Raw genomic sequence first — 25,178 nt, 5'->3', positions numbered from 1 at the left:
GTAGATTATTGTCTATTAATGACAGCGACATTTGTTCAGTTTTCAGGAATGATGGAGGCCTACCTGCGCAGGTGACTCCACTGTCTTGATCATGAGAAGTACACAGACGACCATAAAATGGATTAAAATAACAGCTGCTCAGTGTGGACTCTGATCCATCACACCACACATATCCCATCAATATTGGTCCTGATCCTGGACCATACTTAGGAATACCCAGAGCATCTCCACAGCCCAGCTCTCTGCACACCACTGCAGCATCTGTCATATCCCACCAATAATCACACACTGTTCCCCACGTTCCATTACGATAAACCTCCACTCTCCCAGCACAGCGACTGCCCCCATCAACCAACCTCACACTGTCTGTACAAAAGAGAGATCATCATCATCATTATTGTTATTATTAGTAGTAGTAGTTGTAGTATATTATTACATACTTAATTACATTTCCATTTGTTTTATTATTTACTTCTTTTAACTCTTTAATGGTTCCTTCATTCAGAGTAAAAAAAGAAAGGCAGAAAAAAATATGGCAATAACAACAATGCTTAGATCATTCACAGTTACTCACTTATCAGAAATGATCATAACACCCAGAGATCACTATAAGATTACTGCCTTGAAGTCCTGAAAACCAGAAACTGCTGAATATTTCTGACCTGTGAATTTATCTCAATTTATTTACACATTACATTGAGTAAGTTCTCTTACCAGCTGTGGTGAGTGTGATTGTGAAGGACAGGAGAATAAGAGCGACACAGCTGTCCATCTCCCTCTGACCTGCACACAGTCTGTTCAACTCAGCAGCAGAACAAGTTTCACCTTCTTTAACCCAGAGAGACTGAAGAAACTGAAAAAGTTAGAGAAATATATATATAGAGAGGGGGGGGAGAGAGAGAGAGAGAGAGAGAGAGCTCCCCACAGCCGCCAATCACACTCACTATTACCTTATTAGAAAGAGGAGAGGAAATCATCAAACATTTTCAGTGACAAATCAGAGGAGGCATTTTTTTCTTTCTCCATATTTATCAAACGAGCGTCAGCACTGATGAACAGAACTCCACCTCCGTCTCTAGAGGTGTGTGTGTGTGAGGAGAGACGCTCGCAGCAGTGTGGTGAGAAACACACCAACATACAGGAGACTGACTTCAGAGAGAGGAAACACTCCAGTGTAATACAGCATCAATGCTGCACCTGCAGAGAGCTGATCCACACACTGATAACCATCTCACACACACACACACACACACACACACACACACACATACACACACACCCACACACCCACACACACACACAGACACACACACACACACACACACACACACACACACACACACACACACACACACACACGCACACACACACAAACACACACACACACACACACACACCCACACACACACACAGACACACACACACACGCACACACACCTAAACACACACACACACACACACACACACACACACACACACAGAGAGAGAGAGAGAGATAAACTAATCATACATGAACAGGTGAACTACATAGACACACAAGTACATATTCATACATAAACAGACAAAAACACATTGATAAATTATTCTCACACACTTATAAACTACTCTCTCTCTCTCTCTCTCTCTCTCTCTCTCTCTCTTACATACACACACACACACATACACACTGATAAACTGCTTTTACACACAGATAAACTACACAAACACTGATAAATTACTGCAAAACACACACTGATAAACTATTCTCACACACACACACGCGCACACTGAAAAATTACTCATACACACAAACACTGATAAACTACTCACACAAACAGATAAACTACTTTCGCACACTGATAAACTACATGCACTGACACTGATGGCACACACTGATTAACTGCTCACAGACACACATTGAGAAACTACACACACAGACAACACACACACACACACACAGGCACACATGAACACTGATAAACTACACACACATACTGATAAACTACTCACACACACATACTACTAACCTACTCAAGGGCAAATACACTGATAAGCTAAACACACGGATAAACTACTCACACACTTTCTGAGTAACAATTGTTTTTTTGTCACTTAAACACTATATAACATTACGATAAACACAAACTTAAACAAAAATACAGTAGCAGGTATACACTGTTTAAGTGTCAAAATAACAGGTAGTTTACTCAAAGTAATATTTAGTGACAGTCTAAATTGCCCTCCCTGAATGTTAGTTTACTTTACACTTTACTACACTGACTGCTTACACACTACAATTAGAAATAACACACAGTTAGTGAATCCTGACACTGAAGGAGCAAAACTTCAGCCCAGATCTGCACAACTACAAGCTCATTCTCAGCCTCACACTTTTAGCAAAACACTACACACAAACCACTAAACACACTTCTCTACATTAGACACAGACACAGTGATTAACTGTTAGCTCACCAATCACTATAAAGGTGTTTTCTTTTTTGTCTCCACGAATGTTTTTACTGTGTTATATATTATATTCTATATTCTATTTAGAAAATGTTCTGTTCTGAATTTCAGTGCAAAATGCAACCTTGGAAATGCATGGATGTATTTACAGATGTTCCAATGTGGAGAGGAATAAAATATCCATCACTGTGCTGAGTTGGGATGTAATGGAATACAAGTATATATTGTGAATACCTATGTAGAGTACAGAAATAAAGTATCTGTATTCAGTTCAAGTTACATTTTGTAAAGGCGGTATTCAAAATACAGTTACTTTCTACATTTTTAGGAAAATAATTTTCAAATACGTACTTAAATTTCAAAAATAAATGAATAAAAAAAATCATATTTAAAAGAAACCCAATTGATGCTTGTTTTTAAATTGCTGCATGTAGCAAACTTACCTGTTAGAAAAACCCTTAAGAGGACCTCGGTTAACAGTTTCTTTACCAAAATTTACTCTGGCTGAAGCCTGAGTACTGATAAATCAATGTGATCAGTTATTAATCTCAGTGTTATTGAGCTTTGCTAAAGCCTGAGTAGACTGATTAATCAATGTGATCGATTAATAATCTCACTGTTACTGAGCTGTGCTTAAGCCTGAGTAGACTGAAAAATCAGTGTGATGATCAGTTATTAATCTTAGTATTACTGAGCTCTGCTAAAGCCTGAGTAGACTGATTAATCAATGTGATCGATTAATAATCTCACTGTTACTGAGCTGTGCTTAAGCCTGAGTAGACTGAAAAATCAATGTGATGATCAGTTATTAATCTTAGTATTACTGAGCTCTGCTAAAGTCTGAGTAGACTGATAAATCAATGTGATGATCGGTGATTAATCTCAGTGTTACTGAGCTTTTATGAGTAATGATCAAACTAATAATCTCCTCAGTAATTGATGTGTTTGCAAGTGATAAGCTTAGCATTGGTGTTGTACTGGACTCCTGCTCAGGTGGTGAGAAAGAAAAAAAATATTAGAAATTTCTAGTCTTCGTTGAAATGGTAAGTGAAATTTCACAAACAAATGACAGCAAGGAACAGTGTGAAAGTAGAAAAATGAGAGAAAAAATGTGCCATGTTTCCCCCATGTGCTTTATCACTATGTATTCTGAATGTATTGTAAAGGTATTCTGAATACGTTTGTTTATATATATATATATATATATATATATATATATATATATATATATATATATATATATATATTGTAATGGAATACATTTTGGACAGTGTATTCAGTATTCAGCCACCACTACTTTTTCAAAGTTTTGTCCAACATTGTCAGTGTGCAGTACTGGTCTGTGTGCCTTTGGTTATTCATATATTTTACTCTAATAATGTCTCTGAGTCGCATCAAATTCAGGCTAAATCATTAGAAAAGCAGAAATTTTGGTGACACTTTATTTTAAGTGGTTCTTTTAGATGATACAAACAGTCAATGGATTCTCAGTAACATGTCAAAAACTTATGAGGGTTAGGATTCGGTTTTGGGTTGAGGTTAAGGTTAGGGTTAGGATTAAGGATTAATTGTGGTGTTGATGTTTTTGTTACTCTGCGGGTCTGGTGGACCCACCACATTATTGTTCTTTTTTTATTTATTTATCAATACAGCCATAACAATTTATGTAAAAATACCAGATGTTTAAAATATTACAAGTGGCCAGCGTAAGGTTCTCCTTTAGCAGCTGTAGCCAGTCAGGAGCCTGCCCATGTTGTCCACCCTCACACACACACACACACACACACACTAACAGCAGGCCATGTAGAAGGAGAGCAGAGTGAAGGGACACAGCACCTCCACACTTTTTTTCCCTGCGGGTTCACCCACTTGTGTAACATAAATAGGGGGTGAACAGTGTGAAGTCACTGAAAATGTGTTATTTTATATGTTCTTCACAGAAAATGAGCAAAGGCCAAGGAATCTGAGGTTGAAACAATAATAAATCACATATTTTTTTCTTTTGGTAAAAATTGAAAATAAGTCCCACAGACCCAAACACCACACAAGGGTTAGGGTTAGGTTTTAGGTAAGGTTGGGTAAGGTTAGATTTTGCGTAATAGAAGTAACATATCAACAGTACATCTACTTAATGTACGTGATGTATCAACAGTACATCTACAAGTTATTTACTTCAATGTATTCGGACGCTGCACTACACCTACTTCACTGATAGGTTGTTGATGTGTTACTGATAATCTGTTAAGAGTTTATTAATCATCTACAAAGGACCACTTCAAATAAAGTGTTACTGAAATGTTAAAGGTGTTTTAGACTGACCACAGCAGTGTGTAACTGGTTCAAACAGAATCAGATCATATGAACTCTGTGTGCGCCATTTGGTGACAAAATTGGATTTGTATAAATTGTAAAGTTTTAGATGAAGTGTTTCACTTTGCAAAAGTTCTGAGGTGTGAACCTCTAGAGACAGTAAACTTTACATTCACTGCCTTGAATTGAATAAATTCACTCATACATCCTTTCTACCTTTAAAATTGTTATAAACAACAGCAAATTTATCCAGTTTTAGTAAACTCATAACCACACTAATTACAATCAGAAGAGGGAGAGAGAGAAAGCAAGAGAGATAGAGCGAGAGAGAGAGAGAGAGAGAGAAAGGAGTCAGGCTGCATTCTGTGAGGAACTGAAAAAAGTCTCAAGTTCAAGTTCGAAAGAGCTTTCAAGTAGGCCACAAAGGGAACGGTGTGGCGAGGCTTCAGAGTGGAAATGGTGGAGAGCGGAGGTAGATTACAGGTAGATCTGGTTAGGTGATGGTGAGTGCATGTGTAGTAGAGCCAGTGAGGTGTGTGTGTGAGGGTGTGTGTGGTAGAGCTGGGTAGGTCTGGTTCTGCTCTCCTTGTTCTTCTACTCCATGTTTTCTGTCTTTGAGAAGAAGAGTGAGAGGAAACAAAAGTTTCTGCTTCAGAACAGCTGCTCTTTGTCTGCCTCTCTGGGCTGTGTGGCTAAGCTAATGTTTTCAGTGTCTCCATGATGAGCTTCATCAGCTCTGTTCTGGACGCTGCCAAAAGTTCTGCAGCTCCTTGAACTGCTGAAACAGGGCAGCTGACCTTAAGTTTTCAAGCACCACTTTTTAATGAGATGCTTTCTGAGCATGTTCAAGTTTTGTACAAAGTATGTTATGGCCTCCAGAGTAACTGCTTGTGCAGTCATTTATCTAAGAGCTGTCTGTAGGTGGGACATGTTCTGAAATATCAGTTTTCTTGGAGAATTGGCCTGATGGCAGCTAAACGTGCTCTAATAATTTTAATCAACATAATTGGCTGTATCGTGACCAGGGTCCTTTCTGTTTCCTCCCACAGTCCAAAGACATGCAGTCAGGCCAGTTGGAGATGCTAAATTGCCCCTAGGTGTGAGTGTGTGTGTGAATGCATATGTCTGTGTATCTGCCCTGTGATGGACTGACGACATGTCCCTGATGTTTTCTGCCTTTCTGCCCAATTTGTGCTGGGATAGGCTCCAGCACCCTGCGCAACCCATGATGAGATCATGAGATGAATTAGTTGTATCTTTTCAAATGTAGCTATATTTACTTTTACTGGCTCAAAATAAATTACTAAAAGGACTACTGGGTTTCCCTTGTAAGTTCAAATTGGTACAGATGTGTATGTGTTTAGAGAGTAATGCAGAAGTAAGTCATGAGTAGTGAGATAATGTTTTCCAGGAAGAGCAGTGGAAAGACAGGGAGCTGCTGCAGATGCTGGTTTGGGCTCATGCAGAGAATGTAGTGGTTGCATGTTGGTCATCCAAAGGGAAATCAAGAGGGGTACTTATCTCAGTGGGGCAGCCTGGCTCCGTACAGTATCCTCATGAGTCACTGCTGGGAGGACACTTTGTCCATGGACTGATGGGACTGGGTCAATTATGTAGGGGGCTACATTAGTCCAGCTGCAGTCAGGACTGCACATTCTTTGTGAACTGATCCCTGCATAGCACACAAGAGCCTAACCAGCTCCATCAACCTCTCCAAAATGTGGTGTAAAAATTATTGTGCAATAAAAACGAGTCCACAGTGCCAAATTCATGTATGCAAAAATATTTATTCAGAATAATTGTAGCCAATAATAATTTTATAATGATTAAAGAAAAAAAGAAAAAAAGAACAAGATAACTGAGAAAAGAGAGAGAAAACTGAATGAAATGGCAAAATAACACTCTAAAATAAACAGTTCTGCTTTTGGTTTGAGAATTCTGCTTCCTCTTAATATTCCTCTATGGCCACTGGCCCTAACTGAGGTTAAAGTGCAGCACAGGTGTCCTCTGCCCCAAACATCCTATTTAACCCTTGAGATTTAACAGAAAATCCCATCTTCATTCCCTGGATATCTTTATACGTTGTGTATAATGATCAGCATACAGAGAACAGAGGAGTACAGAATTATCTCTCCCACCACAGCAATACATTCCATACATTACACACTTAGATCATATGAAATTCAACATATAGACTTTAACATGTAATCCTTATTATGCCTGTGTGGATACAAATTACCAGCGTAATAATCACACAATCATTATGGTCTGCAAATAACATAAGTAAGAAAGTCTGGATTTTTATTTTTGCAGCAAAGCACAGTATTAGGTGAGTGGTTATGCTTTATAACTGCCCTATAAACAGTTATAAGGTGCTACCTTAATTCAAAACCAACACTGAAAAAAAGAAAGCTGTCTCTAACACAATAAATGGATTAAGCTGCTTAAAAAGATCAAAGTAGGATCATAGTAATGGAATCAAGCTGGTTAAGTCTGGAGCCACTCAAAGAAAATGTGAAAGTTTGATGATGCTTGTTGAAATAAACGTTATGCTACTTTAGATGTGTAAAGCTATGATTAATAGTTTTTATGCTTAATAAAACTGTTTTAATTAGGATCTAAAATAGGTTTGAATGTAATTTCCTGAGGAAAGACACTGGCTGTGTGCTCTTAGTCACAGGATTCATCTCTGCGTGAAGCTCGTACTCCTCATCACCATAATCTGTAAAATCAATATATCGTTGCTGAAAAATATGCATGTGCATTTTTCTCAATTTTTATTTTTCTATATCATTTGAACATGGCCACTGCCTTTTCCACTGTGTAAACATTTCTTGATGAATAGATCAAAGGAAATGCACCAAAATCACCTGGAATTAAACTTCTTTACATTAACATACATGTTAGGACTATTTTTTCTCCATTACCATTGGTTACCATTTCAGAGATGGCATTTTGTGTTTCTACAACTTTCAGAGAAAAACACGCAAACAAAAACAATAAACAGGAAATAGAGCACTGTGTTTGTCTCTTTTTAGTACTGCAGACTGCAGCTCAGATCATGTTGTTCTGTAAATGAATATTCTCTCTTACCTATATTTGTATAGATGTGTTAACTTAGAACATGGCATCTTTGGTTGCAGAACACCACAAGAAATAAAAGTATTTGATGGTTTACCTAATGAACTTAATTGATGTACCTAAATTTTGCCTTTCCATCACTTTGGTAAATGCTGGTCTCATCAGTCCATAAAATGTTTGTGGCTCATCTCGGTGGTGTTTTTGTTTTTGTTTTTTGTTTTTTTGCTTTGCCCAGTTTTCTCCGAGACCTGTGAAACCAGCCACCGCATCTTTTCGAGCTGCCGCTCACGCAACGTCATTGGACAGCTGAACGCGCTCGGAGGAAAGCGCCAACCGCCAGATCTGTTACGTCAGCTAACAGACGCCTGCGCTGACTAGCATCGCGCTGAGTGAGTGGGGGGAGACAGGCAGCCATCCCACCCACCCAGAGAGAGCGAGGCCAATTGTGCTCTCTCGGACTCCCGGCTACGGATGGCTGTAGCATCACCAGGGATCGAGCTTGCGATCACCTGATGATAGGGCCAACGCTTAGACGGTTGCGCCATTCGGGAGCCCATCTCTGTGTTTTTTTGTGAAATTCAATCTAGCCTTCCAATTCTTACTGCTGATGAGTGTTTTGATGAGCGGTAAGGCCTCTATATTTCTGCTGTTAAAGTCTTCTTCGAATGGTGGACTGTGATACCTTTACTCCTGCCATGTGCAGGTTGTTGGTGATGTCACTGACTGTTGTTTTTGTTTCTTCTTTTTATTTATCCTTTGTAACTGCAAATGTATTCTTCACAGGTGAGACCCAGGGCTTAAACTAAGTGTAGACATCTAAGATAATAAATATAACAGGGCACATCTGAGCGACAAGAAACACCTTTCAGTTTCATGTCCCAGTATATTTGCTCACTTGAAAAGTGGGTGGATTGAATCAAAAATGCCATGTTCTAAGTTACTTAACAAATCTAGATGTAAATATCAGAACATAAAAGCAGAAATTCTGATCAACTAATCAAATCTTTTGATCTCAAACCCAATGTACAGCAAAAATAAAGGAATTGATCTTGCAGTTCCAATAAGTTTGGAGAAGACTGTATGTCATCGCATGTCATTGCATAATTTGAACACTTTATGATGAACAGACCAACAAAAATGGCCTAAACTTACTTGGAAAAAATCTTGTCAAATTAAAGTTAATAATGTTGTTCTACTCTCCATTTTTTTATTTTGAGATATATTTTGTTGTGTATATATATATATATATATATATATATATATATATATATATATATATATATGAGATGCTACAGTGCTTCCAGGGAATACTGAGAGAAGTAAAAAATGCTAGCCAGTACATGAGTAGCAAACATGGTTTTGATCAGTTGTACACATGTAAAGTCACATGCAGTCTCACTTCTTGTCCTAAAATGTAGGGGTGTGGCTAAAATAAGGTTCCGCCTATGGACTATTTGTGTTTTGGTAGTTATGTGAAAATATTTTTTCACAGTATTTTTGAAATTAAGTTTTTTTGTTGCTGTTAAAAAATAAATTCATCATAAATTTAAACATTACAACTTCACATTAAAGGACATCAAAAAGATAAAAAATTGTAGGTATTCTTTTCACAAATGTAAATATAGGGGTTCGGGTTTGGGATAGACACCTCTGAAAAAAAGGTGCCCTATAAATAATGATTTTGTATATTTTTTGTGTATTACTATCTCTATAAATACCTTGCATTAATGCATTTAAGACTTAAGACCTTAAGAATAAAGGTCTTAATTCTTAAGTGTTTTATTTATTTATTTATTCATTTATTTATTTTGCTGTGGGACTGCAGTTTTAACTAAATCAGTAGAATGGTCCATACATGCCCTAGTTAAAGTAAACAAGTTTTCACAAGATGCTTATAACGGAAATCATTTACTCCACCCTCTTTATTCATGTACATCTGAAATGTAGCAGCATAAGCAACAAGATCAGCCACTCACCTTTTACCCCTCCTACATCCTGTTTAGCTCTGATGACATCATAGTTCTCTGGGGTATCCACTACATCAACATGAGAAGATAAATTATGACAGTAAGGTAAAGAAAAAGAAAAACACCTGGTGTTTTAACTGTGTTGACAATTCAGGTTTAAATTATTTGAACAAATTAGGAAAACATACCTGTCTTAATGTTGGAGTTTGGTCCAGCAGCAACAGCATCATCATAGATATCTCTCATGTCTTCTGTTAAAATGTAGAGATAAATATTATTAAATCAGCATCAGTATCATCAGTGACTGTGTTCATGTTTGAGATTACAAGTCAAACCTGTTACAACAGCTGAGCTCTGATCAGCAGTGATGACATCATCATATTTCTCCGCTACGTCCTCTACAACAAAAGAGAGAGACATTTACGATACTTTAAGAATGTAAATTCATATTGTAGATGTTTTTTTCTCAAAAAATAGAGATTTCTTTTATTTTAGAAAATGTGATTTTATATAGTTTATGATCATAGCCAGTTTTCCTTTAAAAATTTTAATTATTTTTGCCCACCACTGTAAGGGTCAGTAAAGCTCCACAAGTGATTCAAAAAGTCATTATGAATACAGACTACTTGATTATTCTATTGTTATAATACTTGTAATGATCTCTAAAATTAAATGCTGAAACAGAAACACACCTTCTACACCATCAGAGATCTGTCCAGCAGTGTTGACATCATCATAACTCTCTGCTGTGTCCTCTTTTGCTGAGTCACCTAAATCAAATAAAGCAGGACTGACTTTATAAACAGTGCAGCCATATTTTTATATTGTGATTTAATATAAAGATAAAATCAGCAGATTAATAATAGACCTCATTGTAATATTCTGCCTTTACTCCCATCAGAGACTTTGGTGCAAATAAGAAAAGGTATCACTTTGAATTACATTTGAAAATGAAACACTCATTCAGTGATGCTTTAAAAGTGAGACTAGATTGTTTCTCTGATTGAAGATTTGATTCATCTCCAGATCAGAAGTGTCTGCAGAAATGACTTCCTGCATAATTTCTTGAAATTACACCAAAACGGTTACATTAAAGAGAATTTCACTCTGAAATATCAAAGAGCAACAAATGTGAAGCAGTTGAAAAAAATGAATGACATTCCTCATGAAACTTTTTTTGTATACTTGGGTAGAGGTAGAACATTAAAAAGTACTAAAACATTAATTTCATTTGAAATTAGTAAGTAAAAAGTGTGTAAAATTTAAGCACATTTAACTATATAAATTGATGCGGATGTAACTAGTTAGATTAACACACACTCTGGTCCTCTTACCTGAGAGAAGCTCCTCATCCACATTCTCATATCCTGAATGCTGTTCTTCAGAGAGGATACTTCCTGTTAGAGGAGAGCAGAACAGACATGAAACACATTCAGAATGCAGAACCACCCACAATCCTCTAAGTGCTGCGACTTTAGACGGATGCCAAATAAAAGGAAAACCTGAATAAATGACTGGAGAGACAAAATCAGTGCTGATGCTTCCAGGCAAGTGCATGATATTTAAATAATCCACATCATCACCACACTCTGTGGTATGTATAAAAATGATGATCAGGGCCAGATGACCTCAGTTTTTGCTCAAGGCATCAAGAGGCAAACATCTAAATGGCTTTGAAAGCGGGCTTGTTGTTAAGGACATTTTTTTTCATCACTCATTCACTTATACTCACTCCTGACACACCATGCAACCAGTTAGTTCCTTTTTTTCCATATTTCTTAATTTTGTCTGATCTGGTTTCACTGTGAACCAACATACTCGTCAACTCTGCCAATATATTTCCTGCCAATATGTTTACCATGAGCTACAGATCGGACAAAATCTAGGAAAAGTGTTTAACAATTCAGAGACAGCCACAGGCTCACTGACTTGCTCATGATTTCATTAATTGACTGACTCATTCAGTCACACTCTTGCACACACTTACTCACTCATTCATATATAGTGCATTCCATTCTGGAGGCAGCTGCCTAACTAGTTACTGCCTACAGAGGTACCTCTCTTATTAGCCCCCTTTTACCCCGTTCTTCAGTGGTCAGGGCCCCCATGGACCCTCACAGAGCAGGTACTATTTGGGTGGTGGATCATTCTCAGCACTGCAGTAACACTGACGTGGTGGTGGTGTGTTAGTGAGTGTTGTGCTGGTCTGAGTGGATTAGACACAGCAGAGCTGCTGGAGTTTTCAAACACCTCAGCATCACTGCTGGACTGAGAATAGTCCACCAACCAAAAATATCCAGCCAACAGCGTCCTGTGGGCAGCGTCCTGTGACCACTGATGAAGGACTAGAAGATGACCAACACAAACTGTGCCTCAGCAGATGAGCTATCATCTCTGACTTTACATCTACAAGGTGGACTGACAAGGTAGGAGTGTCTAATACAGTGGACAGTAAGTGGACACAGTGTTTATAAAACTCCAGCAGCACTGCTGTGTCTGATCCACTCATACCAGCACAACACACACTAACACACCACCACCACGTCAGTGTTACTGCAGTGCTGAGAATGATCCACCACCCAAATAGTACCTGCTCTGTGAGGGTCCATGGGGGTCCTGACCACTGAAGAACAGTGTAAAAGGGGGCTAACAAAGTATGCAAAGAAACAGATGGACTACAGTCTGTAATTGTAGAACTACAAAGGGCATTTTGTAGATTTCTCCGTAAAATGGTCACTCAGTCACTCCCTTACTCACCTGGTCAGTCATTCAGTCATACATTTGGTCATTCACTAACTCACTTGGTGACTCACTTAATCAATCACAAGGTCACTTCGTAAGGTCACTAACTCAGTTATTCGGTCACTCATTCCATCATTCACTTGGTCACTCAATTACTAACTTGGCCACTCATTCAAGCACTCAGTAACTTGGTCACTCATTTGGTCAATCACTCTGTAACTCACATGTTTAGTTACTCTTCATTCATTCATTTATTCATTCACTCTCTATATAACTCATTTAGTTAGACATAAACACATGTAGACACACACACACACACACACACACACACACACACACACACAGCGTTAACCCCTTCTCTCTTTCTCTGTCTCTCCCTCTCTCTGACACATGCGCAGGCACAAACACACACACACACACACACACACACACACACCTGCAGCTGTGTGGTTTCTCTGTATGTCCAAAAATGGAAGTTTTACAGGAATTACTCAGTTTAACTTCAGCTGCCGAATAGATGCTTATCAGCAGAATTAACACACTACACTACATGTAGATCTACTCTAACTGTACATTTCATCTAATATACACTAAACTCTCATTTAACTGATTTACTCTTAGTACATTGAGATATGATTCATTTGGGAAAATTAAGCATTGCTTTTAACTCTGGTCAAACAAGCCTACATTGCTGTATGTGTTCTATGGTATCAAACATAAATATACTTTAATTTAACACAATAAGCCCAATATATAACACTCTATATATCACTCACCCCTATGAGACAAATCATTTCCTTTAATGATGTATCTGCGGTCGATCTCCTCATAGACTGCCTCAGTCAGAGTCTTATGCCCCCTCTTAGAGAGCACTGTGAGGGAGACAGAGAGAATCATGGAGTCAGTTCAGTAGAAGAGAAGACTGATGACAGACTGAAGGACTAATGATGTTTAGAGAATGTACAGAAAGTGGATTGTAGATGATCTCTGAATCTCTCTACCTCTCCTGAGCACTCTGTTCTGGTAAAACAGCACAACCAGAATCACTAAGGCCAGGAAGAGCAGCACTCCCAGAACCAGGAGAGACGCTGAATAGATGGATGGAATAGTTGGTGATGAAATTCGTGGAGGAGTGGTTTTTTTCTTCGCTGGCTGACCAACTGTAAATAAACACAGAATCTGTATTCTTTCTTTAAATATTTCCCCATTCAGAAATATTTAGGCAAATGACTAAAGAGGCAAAAATGTACCTGTGGTGGTGGTGGTGGTGGTGGTGGTGGTTGTTATGGGTGCAGTGGTAGAATGTACAAATATGTCTGTAAATACAGAAAAAAAACAAACATGCACTTAGTAAAGTGAAGCTGTTGGTGTTAACTGATGTAGGTACCATGCTGACCAGTAGGTGTCATTACCACCAGAAATGCTCAAAGCAAGCTCCCTTCAAAGAAGAATAAGTGGTGTGTTCAGTGACCCCAGTTGTTAAGAAACCTTGCCAAAGAATGCGAATTCTTCTCTGGCCTTCCCCTCACCAAAGGGTTAGATAACTAAAGGGAGAACCCCTCCTCCGAAGTCCTTTATTTGAAACTGTGCACTTTTCCTGGATCTACATCCAGAAGATCGGACATTCCCAGTATAGCTGGACGACAACTTTCATCCCTCAAGGAAATAATGATGAAAATTCCAACCACATTCCACACAGGAATGACAAACTTTAGATGTTTGGAAAATATTATTAATAATAAAATAATTATTAATAATAAAATATTGGAAAATATTATTAATAATAAAATATTATTATTATTTATTTAATATTATTAAATAAATAAAAGTCTGTAAAGTCTAATGCATTTTGTTTGCACTCATGTTTTTGGTTCTAGCCAGCATTGTTTAGACCATTTAAACTAGACTTGTCTACACAATGAACTAGACTTCTTATCTTTGCATGTAATCCATCCTCTACTAACAAACGTATACGATATCTCAGCATTATCCGACCTTCATAAAGCTACACCACATCTATAGTTGTAGTACTAAGCTGAGTAAATCCTCAATGTATCAAACTCATTTAAACTGAGCATCCATCTTTGATGTCGTTCTGATGAGAACAAAGGATCAGCTAAGCATACAGTTAAGCTCAACACTCCTCCTCTCAGGTAATTACACACACATACGCTCCCTCTCTAGTTCTCTCTCATGCGCACACACTCTTGTACTCTGCCCCCGCCACCACACTCTCTTTCTCACTCGCTCTCTCTCATCCAGCAGACTCCCCTTACCTGCACAGGTGACTCCAGCATGCTGCCTGTGGGAACAGTCAGTGTGGTTCTTCAGGGAATGAGGACAGTCCCACAGGTGAATCTCATTCCCTCTACACTTCACTCTGTTCAGCCAGATAGGCCCTTCACCAGCACCAAAAACAGCACTCCCATCAGCACTCAGCGCCGGCCCACAGCCCAGCTGCCTGCAGACCACCTGAGCATCCCTGATGTCCCACAGTTTATCACAGACAGACCCCCACTCAGCGTTATGATATACCTCCAGTCTCCCAGAGCAGCTTTCCTTAGTTCCTTTCAACCTGAGAGGCAGGTGATCTACATCACAACATCACACATGAAGAAGCATAGAAACTTAGAATTGCACTTTACATTGATTGTCCTTCTAGAATTTGGCTAAAGACTAAAAGAACCATCTTTTCACAATGGTTTTATAGAGCTAGGATTTACTGTACATTAGTATATTGAAATGTTTAATTTTTAAGTGTCTTACTCGAGCACTGTTGTTGGTTTGGAGACAAAAAGCATGTTGGATGAACAGGTGAGCTTCCCTTATCTGTAGTAGAAAAATACAAAAATGTAGTCATTGAGCAATTTAACTTTCAGACTGATCTCTCTGGACATTTAGTCTTGTGGCCTCACTTTCACATTTCTGTTCATGGCAGTGTTTAAAAGCAATTAACTGTATAAAGGAGCTGCTTACCTGAGCAAGTAATGTGAGCCACCTCATTGCTGCTATCACAGTAGTTCTGTCCCCAGGGGGAAGATGGACAGTGCCACAGAGTGGAGTCATATTTCCTACATTTCAGATCACCCAGCCAGTTAGGAGCTGATTCCACTCTTGCTTGGCCATTCATCCCAGTGCCAGAATTTCCACAGTTAAGATCCTGACAGATCAAACTAACTGTTTCTTCAGTCATTTCATTTCCACACACATTACCCCAGGTTCCATTGTAGAACACTTCCAGATTCCCCTCACAGCCCTCAGTGAGCCTGAACTCTTTAAACTCTGATAGGAGAAAATGTAAGTTTTAGATGGTCAATCTAACAAATACAGATGGGTTAAAGGAACAAGGACACAGTGCCACTGTTGCAAAGCACCAGCATGTCGTGCCCCATTTGTACTATTTTGTTTGTTTGTTTTGTTTTGTTTTGTGCCCTGCAATGGACTGGCGACCTGTCCAGGGTGTATCCTGCCTTCCGCCCAATGACAGCTGGGATAGGCTCCAGCACCCCACCGCGACCCAAAAGGATAAGCAGTTTAGATGATGGATGGATGGATGGATGTTTTGTTTTGTTTGATTGATTTTTGTTGTTGTTGTTGTTGTTGATTTTTTGGCTAATGGACATTCTCATAACCTAGTTGACTTATAGAAGCTGCGATAGAATAATGTGAGAATGTGAATCACTTCTTAGGCCAAATTCATTCTTATAAGCTCATCCTGGTGGTATTTATTTAAAAAAAAAAAAATTCATAAATAAAACTTATCAAGCACTGTGTGTTAAAAGGACATTTCTTAATGTTCAACATAGAAATGTATTTATCCAGTAATAAGCTTTTTTATATCATTCTCTACTGAACTGTTGAAGAAAAGACAATCCTGTGCTGAGTTTGCAGTTGTGACTTTCATGTGATTAGATGACCCATGGACATCTAACAGTCATACAGACAGTGGTGTCATGGTCAGGAAACAATTTGAGGACCAGCAATGCTGCTGTATCTGGTATACATGTCTTATTTCAACACACGTAGACACAATGCCTTTTTTTTTTTTTGCATCAGTGCTTAGACCACCACCCAGATAATACCTGCTCTGTGGTGGCCCTGTGATGTACTGACCATTAAAGAACAGGGTGAAAGGGGGCTGACAAAGTATGCAGAGAAACTGATGGACTACAGTCTGTAATTGTAGAACTCCAATGCGCAGCTATATGATTAGTGGAGTTGTTAAAATGGACAATGCGTGTAGAAACATGGAACTGTACTTAATGAAGAGGCTTCTCCCTTTCTGTCATTTCCCAAAATTCCTTCAATAAAAAACACAGGAGTATGTGGATACAGAGAGGCTCCAACAGAAAACTGAGGTTTTAACAGTAAGTTGAGGGCTAAGCAAAGCTCTATAAACTGCCTTCATATAACCTATAAAGCAAGGCTGGACTGGAAACTAAGTTCAGCCTAGGACTTTTGTTTAGACCAGCCCATTACAACCACAGTAATCCTGCCCTGTGAATAAGGGCATCACCAACCCTGAAGAGACCACTCCACATAAAGACAGAAATGTTTAATAGTGATCAGTCAAAGTGAGTCCACTCGTAACGGCATTATATCCTATGGCAGGACACAGATTTCACAGGCTTCAATCATGTTGCTACTGAGTTCATTTTTTCCGATGCCCGTAAAGATTTTTCTCTGCTTTCTCTCTGCTTTGCAAACCTTGTCATAGGATTCCTTGTGGTTTAGAAGCTCTTTTTTTTTTTAATTAAACAGCCTAATAGTAGATCTGTGAGGCACAAAGTGCTTGGAACCCAATGACTGCCACTTTGCATTGCAATTTGCAGATGAGTTAGCTCTCATAGTGGTTGCAACAGTCCAGTATATAAATTTTCAACAAAAGAAAGTGGCACCTGATTGTTTTAGTTGCAAACAATGATAATTTAATTACACTTACATGAAAAAATAAGCACTGCCAAGCTAGTTTGTGTTTAATGTGAAACCAAATATTCTCGATAGGGTTTAAATATGGACATCAGTGAAAACCCCTTTTGATTTTTTGCTTGTTTTTCAGGAGTGTGTATATATATATATATATATATATATATATATATATATATATATATACACATATATACACATATATACACACATATGTATAATATTATCAAAGGCATACAAAGGACTGTAATATTCAACATTAGCAGCATTAACAAAAGCACATTTTACCTGAGCACACAACTCCTACATCCTCCTCGTGTCCACATTCATCCTCTTCACACAGCTGAAATCTGCAGTTCCACAGGGACGTCTCGTTCCCCTCACACTCCACCTCATTCAGCCTTATGGGTCCAGTTCCAGGTCCAAACCAGGCTGGTACCAGAGCACTGAGGGCCACTCCACACTGCAGCTGCCTGCACACCACCTGAGCATCCTTAATATCCCACAAGTCATCACACACTGTCCCCCATGAGCCCTTGTGGAAAACCTCCAGCCTTCCTGCACAGTCTCCCCCAGAACCAACCAACCTGATGGCTACATTAAAAGCCAAAACACACAAACACAAATATTAAAACAAACTTACATACAAATTAAATACACAAAATAATTCTAAGACATGAAGAATGCCATTATTTTTGTAATAGTGAGAATTATATGAATGATTGTTGTTGCAATATATCCAGTCAGGACATATTTGCAATTGTTTTAATAGTTATGAGAGCAGAGCTGTTCTCTGGACCTATGTAGGAAATTCCTACACCATTCACACAATTTGGACATAAACACCCTCAAATTAAAGCTGAAAGTTTGCAGCCATAATATTTATTCAGTGTCAACTTTAATATGCATTGGTAAACAGACACAGCAACAATAAATTTGTTGATGTCCAACTATTTTTAGACCAGAATGAGATCCCTTTATTTATTTGTTTGTTTATTTATTTATTTAGCATTCGGAGCTTTAACACTTACTAGAGCAGGTGATTGAGAGCTGTTCTCTGGAGCTGCAGTTGACTGCTTGTGCGCTGCTGCAGTTCCCCAGATGAGCTTCACTCCCAGAACAATTGAAACCCGTCAGACACATGTGACTGTGTTCAGGACTGGATGGAGAGGAGCTGGAGAAGCTGATCACAGAGCCACAGCCCAGCTGTCTGCAGACCACAGAGGCCTCAGACTCACTCCAGGAGTCCAGCAGAACTCTCCTCCAGTCCTGCCTGATGTACACCTCCACCTCCCCCTCACACTCCATCCCTCCAGACAACCGCACTCGCCCCTCATGAAATGCCAGAGAGGAACCTGAAGACGAAATGATCAGTTAACTTTTATTATTAACAATTATTATTTTATTGAGGGTGCCTTAGGCATAAACAGGCAATTCTGACGTGGTGTGTATCTTACTGAGAGCTAGACTACTCTAACATCTTACCACTGCAGATGACTCCAGCATCCTGTTTATGAGAGCATGCCGTTCGACTCCATGATGAAATGGGACATTCTGACAGGTGTGTTTCGTTACCCTGACAATCAAACACATCAGCCCAGATCCGGCCACTCCCCTCCCCAAACCAGTCTGACCCCAACACAGCCACAGCACTCCCACACTTCAGCTGACCACAGAGGACACTGGCAGCTCTCATATCCCAGCTTACATCACACACTGTGCCCCACTCACTGAGGTACTGGATCTCCACTCGACCAGAACAAGAGTCCAAACCACTGATCAACCGAGCCCCTGTGTGTCAACAATTGAAAATTTAGTGAAACATCGTGAAACATATTGCGGGGAATAGAATGGTTGTAAACATATAATCCCTCACCTGCAAACCACTGACAATGTAATACCTGTTAAGCACATTTTAATATTTTATTTTTAATGAGAGCTTAATTATTTATACTGACCAGAACATACAAGTCCCACATGGTTATCATTTTGGCAGTTGTGTTTCAGGGAAGTTGATATGGGACAGAGAGTAATGTCAGATTCATTCCCTTTACAGTGAAGCTCCTCTGACCACACATGACCCTCTTCTCTGCCAAAAGCAACTGCTCCCACTACCTCCAAAGGAAGGCCACAGCCCAGCTCTCGACACACAACCTCTGCATCCTGCTGGTCAAAATCAGCATCACACACTGTGGACCAGGTCACTCCATGAAGCACCTCCACTCTCCCAGAGCACAGGTGAGGACCACCAGTAAGTCTGGCTTTTCTATGATCTGTGAGTATTTGAATTACATTAGAACTGGACACAGCATACAGAACATAGTAGATGTACAGATATTAAACACTTGTTAAAAGGTGATAATAGTGTATAACAGCATATCTTAACATTGTTCAGGGACTATAAGCCTGCTTGCAAGATTTGTACCTCCTCCACTTTTTTATGTACTTTGCTTATTTTATTAGAGAGAAGCATCATTCATGTTTGTCTGGCTATAAGATGAGCTGGATCTTAGAAAAAAGTCAGCTCTCTAAGATTGATAGAGATGGAACTTTACCTAGTAGTTGTCTTGATATTCTAACTCATAAAACAACCAGACTATAAATACATGATGCTATCGACTCAAATCCCTTTCCAAAACTTTGTTTTAGTTTATGGTCAGAAGAACATGTAGACACACCCTGGTGCTGCTGATTCTTCAACCTGACAGGTTTTCCATCAAAGCGATCAGTGTCATCTGGGTATCATTTTACATGTTATAATTTGGAATGTTTTGGCCACAACACTATCAATATAAAACTGTTTTTTTTTTAATTTCAGTTTTATCAAAGATAAAACCTGTACCTGAATGAAAAGTCCAAAATTAAACCACATTTAGGAGTGACTTTAGAGTTGAAGTTAGTAAATATAAATTATGAACCATTGTTTCAAGCTCTTTTAATGACAGTAATGCTTGTAAGGAGTGATATCTGCTTACTTGAGCAATTGACTCCAACATCTTGATCATGAGAAGTGCAGTAGTAACTATAATATGGATTAAAATCACAGCTAATCAGCTTAGACTCTGATCCAGCACACTGCACTATTCCCATCAACATTTGTCCTGATCCTGGACCAAAGTTAGGAATGCCGACAGCCTCTCCACAGTCCAGCTCTCTACACACCACTGCAGCATCTGTCATATCCCACTGATTATAATGATCACACACTGTTCCCCACTGTCGATTACGATAAACCTCCACTCTCCCAGCACAGCGACTGCCCCCGTCCACCAACCTCACACTCACTGTACAGAGAGAAAGAGAGTTTATAGTTTAGAATTAAAATTACATACATTTCTATCAGTAAAAATTATTTGTAATTTTATTTTTTAATAATGGTAACTCTTTAGTAATTTTATTTCAAAGTAAGAAAAAAAAACAAAAAATACAGAAGAAAAATTATAAATGTTAGATCATTTGCAGTCGAACAATTACATTCATCAAACAGACAAAAAGATTATTTCCATAAAAGCAAAGCTTCCCTTAAAAACCTTTCAGTTGATGTTTTTTTTTAGAGAATTATTTTATTATTATTTATTTTTTTTGCACATGAGGCACGTGAGTGTGAAAAACTTTTTTAAACAACCTTCAGTAAAGGTTCTCAGAAGAACCATAAATTGTTATAAAGCCTTTCTATGATGTGAAATTTCTTTAAACCTTTGAAAAGTTGTTCACACTCATCTATTTCTTTTTTAAACATGGTTCTTTAAGGAAATAAAAGTGACTCTTCCATAGTATTGTATATCCTTATTCATATCCCTAGTGTCACCTTTATTTTTAAGTGCGTAACAAATGATCTTAGCAACTAAAATATAACATGACACTCGAATCTCGAACACGCTAAATATTTCATATGTGTAAATTCATTTGAAGTTATTGTCTTAATACTTACCGGCTGTGGTGAGTGTGACCGTGGAGAACAGAAGAATGAGAACCACACAGCTGTCCATCTCCCTCTGACCCGCACACGGTCCGTTCAACTCAGAAGCAGAACAAGCTTCACCCTCTCTAACCCAGAGAGACTGAAGAATTTGAGAGAGACACAAAAAGAGAGAGACAGACAGAGTGACAGAGAAAGAGAGAGAGAGAGAGAGAGAGAGAGAGAGAGAGAGAGAGAGAGAGCTCCCCACAGCCGCCAATCACACTCACTATGACCTTATTAGAAAGAGGAGAGGAAATCATCAAACATTTTCAGTGACAAATCAGAGGAGGCGTTTTTTTCTTTCTCCATATTTATCAAAAGACCATCAATGCTGATGAACAGAACTCCACCTCCTTCTCTAGAGGAGTGTGTGTGAGGAGAGACGCTCGCAGCAGTGTGGTGAGAAACACCCCAACATACAGGAGACTGACTTCAGAGAGAGGAAACACTCCAGTGTAATACAGCTTTAATGTTGCACCTGCAGCTGATCCACACACTGATAACCATCACACACACACACACACAGTTCTACAGTATCAGCTTAGTGTGTCTGGGCCTTACATTTTCTTTGTGTTGTTTAAATAAAAATGTTGCCTCTTCCACCTGCATTGGTCTCACTGTGGCCTTGCTTGATTCCTGGTCATGGTGACCTGGCCTTTCATATGGTCAATGCCACATTGGTGGAGATTGTTGGCTGCCTGACTGGGAGCTGAGCAAAGTTAGACCCATCCTTCAGTTACTAGTGTGGCTAGACATTAGCTAGATTTGTTTTTTTTTTATGTAAGTTGTATATTTACTGTCAAGTGGCAAGTAAAGAAAAATTACAAAGAAAAAGAAATGGAAGCACTACTTTAATAGATTTTATGGACCAGTGTCTACGTCTGGCGAACGTGAGCCCATGAAGTGAGAAGACAGTAGAAGTCATGCAGGATTAATTCCTTTTGGGATCTGGTCATGGAGGAGTGGTAACAGGTATAGACTCCCATTCCCAGTGAAGTGGCCACCATTACCAACTATTCCAGTTTCTTGCTAAAGTGGCAAAATAGAGGCATAAAACAACATTTATAATCTATAGAGACATGATAATGTCTGTTAAACTACACTGTCCTCTTAATACAAAAAAGTTCAGAAAAATGTCCTCATAAACACCCATAAAACACACACACACACACACACACACACACACACACACTCACACACACACACACATACACATACACACACCCTAATGAGGACACATGGACACATTTCTAAAGGGTCTCCAGACAAAGCTCCATGTTTTTAGGGGCCAAGGTTGGTCAATAAGTTTCTTATATTACTTGGACAATCCATTGTCAAAGTAAATGGCCTACGATGGCCTACTGAAAAGGTAGTGTAAAGCCAACTATACGACTTTTGACACCCAACCTCAGCATGGTCAATCACCTCACAGTTTGGCATGCCTGCATTGGGGTTCCTATGGGTCTTGGTTGGTTAATGGGCCTTTTAAATGTTATTTGGGCCTTCTTACTATTGTACATGCAAGTTTTGACCCCTAAGCTTGCCATACTCGGTCACCTTACATCCTATTTTGCTTTGGTTAATAGGCCTATATCACTTGGGCCTTTCACTTGTAAAGTGTTTGGCCTACGATGGCTTATTGAAAACCAACTGTGCAAACTTTGGCCCCCAAACATGGCAAACTTGCTCCACAGTCCAGTTTGCACATTCACAGTTTTGGGCACTTAGTGGTTGGTTTTTGGCCCCAGTTGGTTAATAGGCCTCATAAATATTAATTGGACCATCCCTTATCGTATGTCAGATATGGCTTCCGAAGGCTGAAAATGTCATTTGAGGACAGTCATGCGACCTTTGACACCCAACCTTGGCACACGCGGTTGTCTCACTGCCTAGTTTGAGCTTACCAGAAGTGGGGCCCCTGGGAGTCATGGTTGGTTAATAGGTCTATTAGGTATTACTTGGGTCTCCCACTATTAAAGTTTATAGCCTACGATGGCTTACTGAAAAGGTAATATAAAGCCAACATATGACCTTTGACCCCTTAACCAAGCACATACACATGTCATACAGCCTAGTTTGTGCATTTCAACTTTGGGGCTCCTAGGGGCCAAGGATGGTTAATAGGCCTCTTAGATATTACTTGGGCAGCCCCTTGACTCCTAAGCTCTGCAGACTTAGTCACCTCATAGCCCATTTTTAATAGGCCTGTGGAACATTCATTGAGCTTTCTCCTGTCCAAGTGTATGACCTACCTCAGCTTATTGAAAATGTCATATAGAGTCAAGCATGCACCTCTAATCCCCAAACTTGGCAGACTATGTTGCCTCATGGCCTAGTTTGTGCATGTCCAGTTTGGGGTCCCTAGGGGGCACCTTTGGTTAATAGGCTTTTTTCGAAGGGTTTGGCCTACAATAACTTCGTTGTAAATGGGTCATAAATGCCAACATTGCAACCTTTGATCCCCAAACTTGGTAGACTCTGTTGCCTCATGGCCTCATTTGGATTTACCCTGTTTGGTGTGCACAGGGGCCATGAACGGTCAATAGGCCTCTTAAATATTACTTCCACTGTCAAAGTGAATGGCCTTTAATTACTTACACCTCACACACACACACACACACACACACACACACACACACACACACACAAAAACCTCTCTCTCTTTTTTTCTCTCTCTCTCTTTTACACACACACACAATGATAAACTACTTATACACACACGCACACACCCAGACACACACACAAAGATAAAGTACTCTCTCTTGCTCTCTCTCTCTCTCACATACACACACACACACACACACACACACACACACGCACACACACCCACACACACACACACACACACACACACACACACACAAAGATACCACCCCCCCCCCTTCTCTTTTTCTCACAGATACAGAGAAATGTGTAGTGTAAAGCACACTGCCACTGGACTCTGGAGCAGTGGAAATGTATCCTGTGGAGTGATGAATCACACTTCTCTATCTGTCAGTCTGATGGACGAGTCTGGGTTTGGCAAATGCCAGGAGAACATTATCTGCCTGACTGCATTGTGTCAACTGTAGATTTGGTGGAGGAGGGATAATGCTATGGGGTTGTTTTTCAGGGGTTGGCCTAGACTCCTTAGTTCCATTGAAGGGAAATCTTAATGCTTCAGCAGACCAAGACATTTTGGACAATTGGATGCTTCCAACTTTGCGGGAACAGTTTGGGTAAGATCCTTTTCTGTTCCAGCATGACTGCCCCAGTGCATAAAGCAAGGTCCATAAAGACATGGTTGGGTGAGTTTGGAGTGGAAGAACTAACACTATTACTGCAACTAAAGCTAACCTGTTAAGCTTTGGACAGAAAAAAACTAGCAGCATAGATAGAGGAAGAAAATTCAAATTCAGGTGACGGACATTCATAAATTATTCTCAAAGAGAGATTTTTCAGCATGAGCAAACCAGTGTTGTTAATATTGTTAACCTTCATACTCAGTTCAAGAAAGCCGAGTCTGACTTCATGCTAGCTATCTAGCTAATGTTGTTTATTAAGTAGCGATGATGTGAAGATGATGAAGGAGACTCCGCTGACACCGCCTTACTTGTATAAGATGTTTATTACAAAATAAAACAGTATCATATCAAGCACTGTAAAGTACCTGAGAGAGGATCCGTGCCAATTCTAAAGTGTCCCCTCCAGACCAATATAACCAACGGCTTATATAGTCAGCTTGTTTTCGAAAAAGGGAACACAAC

General features: G+C 39.3%; 1 protein-coding gene across 1 annotated transcript in view; it reads right to left on the bottom strand.

Moving 5' to 3' along the window:
• The window catches only part of LOC118811244 (deleted in malignant brain tumors 1 protein-like), a 52,112-nt gene that overhangs the window by 5,251 nt on the left and 21,683 nt on the right, over window positions 1–25,178 (bottom strand). Inside the window, 15 exon segments of the mRNA XM_036575402.1 lie at window positions 64–366; window positions 715–783; window positions 9,813–9,872; window positions 9,992–10,054; window positions 10,139–10,201; window positions 11,138–11,200; window positions 13,322–13,417; window positions 14,822–14,870; window positions 14,976–15,136; window positions 15,759–15,827; window positions 17,760–18,065; window positions 18,503–18,826; window positions 18,957–19,271; window positions 19,430–19,732; window positions 20,447–20,735. Coding sequence (XP_036431295.1) covers window positions 64–366; window positions 715–783; window positions 9,813–9,872; window positions 9,992–10,054; window positions 10,139–10,201; window positions 11,138–11,200; window positions 13,322–13,417; window positions 14,822–14,870; window positions 14,976–15,136; window positions 15,759–15,827; window positions 17,760–18,065; window positions 18,503–18,826; window positions 18,957–19,271; window positions 19,430–19,732; window positions 20,447–20,735 — 2,533 coding nt within the window.

The sequence above is a fragment of the Colossoma macropomum genome, unplaced genomic scaffold (genome assembly GCF_904425465.1).
Source record: "Colossoma macropomum unplaced genomic scaffold, Colossoma_macropomum, whole genome shotgun sequence".
Classification (NCBI taxonomy): domain Eukaryota; kingdom Metazoa; phylum Chordata; class Actinopteri; order Characiformes; family Serrasalmidae; genus Colossoma; species Colossoma macropomum.
The sequence above is the reverse complement of the archived record's forward strand: the minus strand, read 5'-3'. Positions and strand labels throughout refer to the sequence as shown.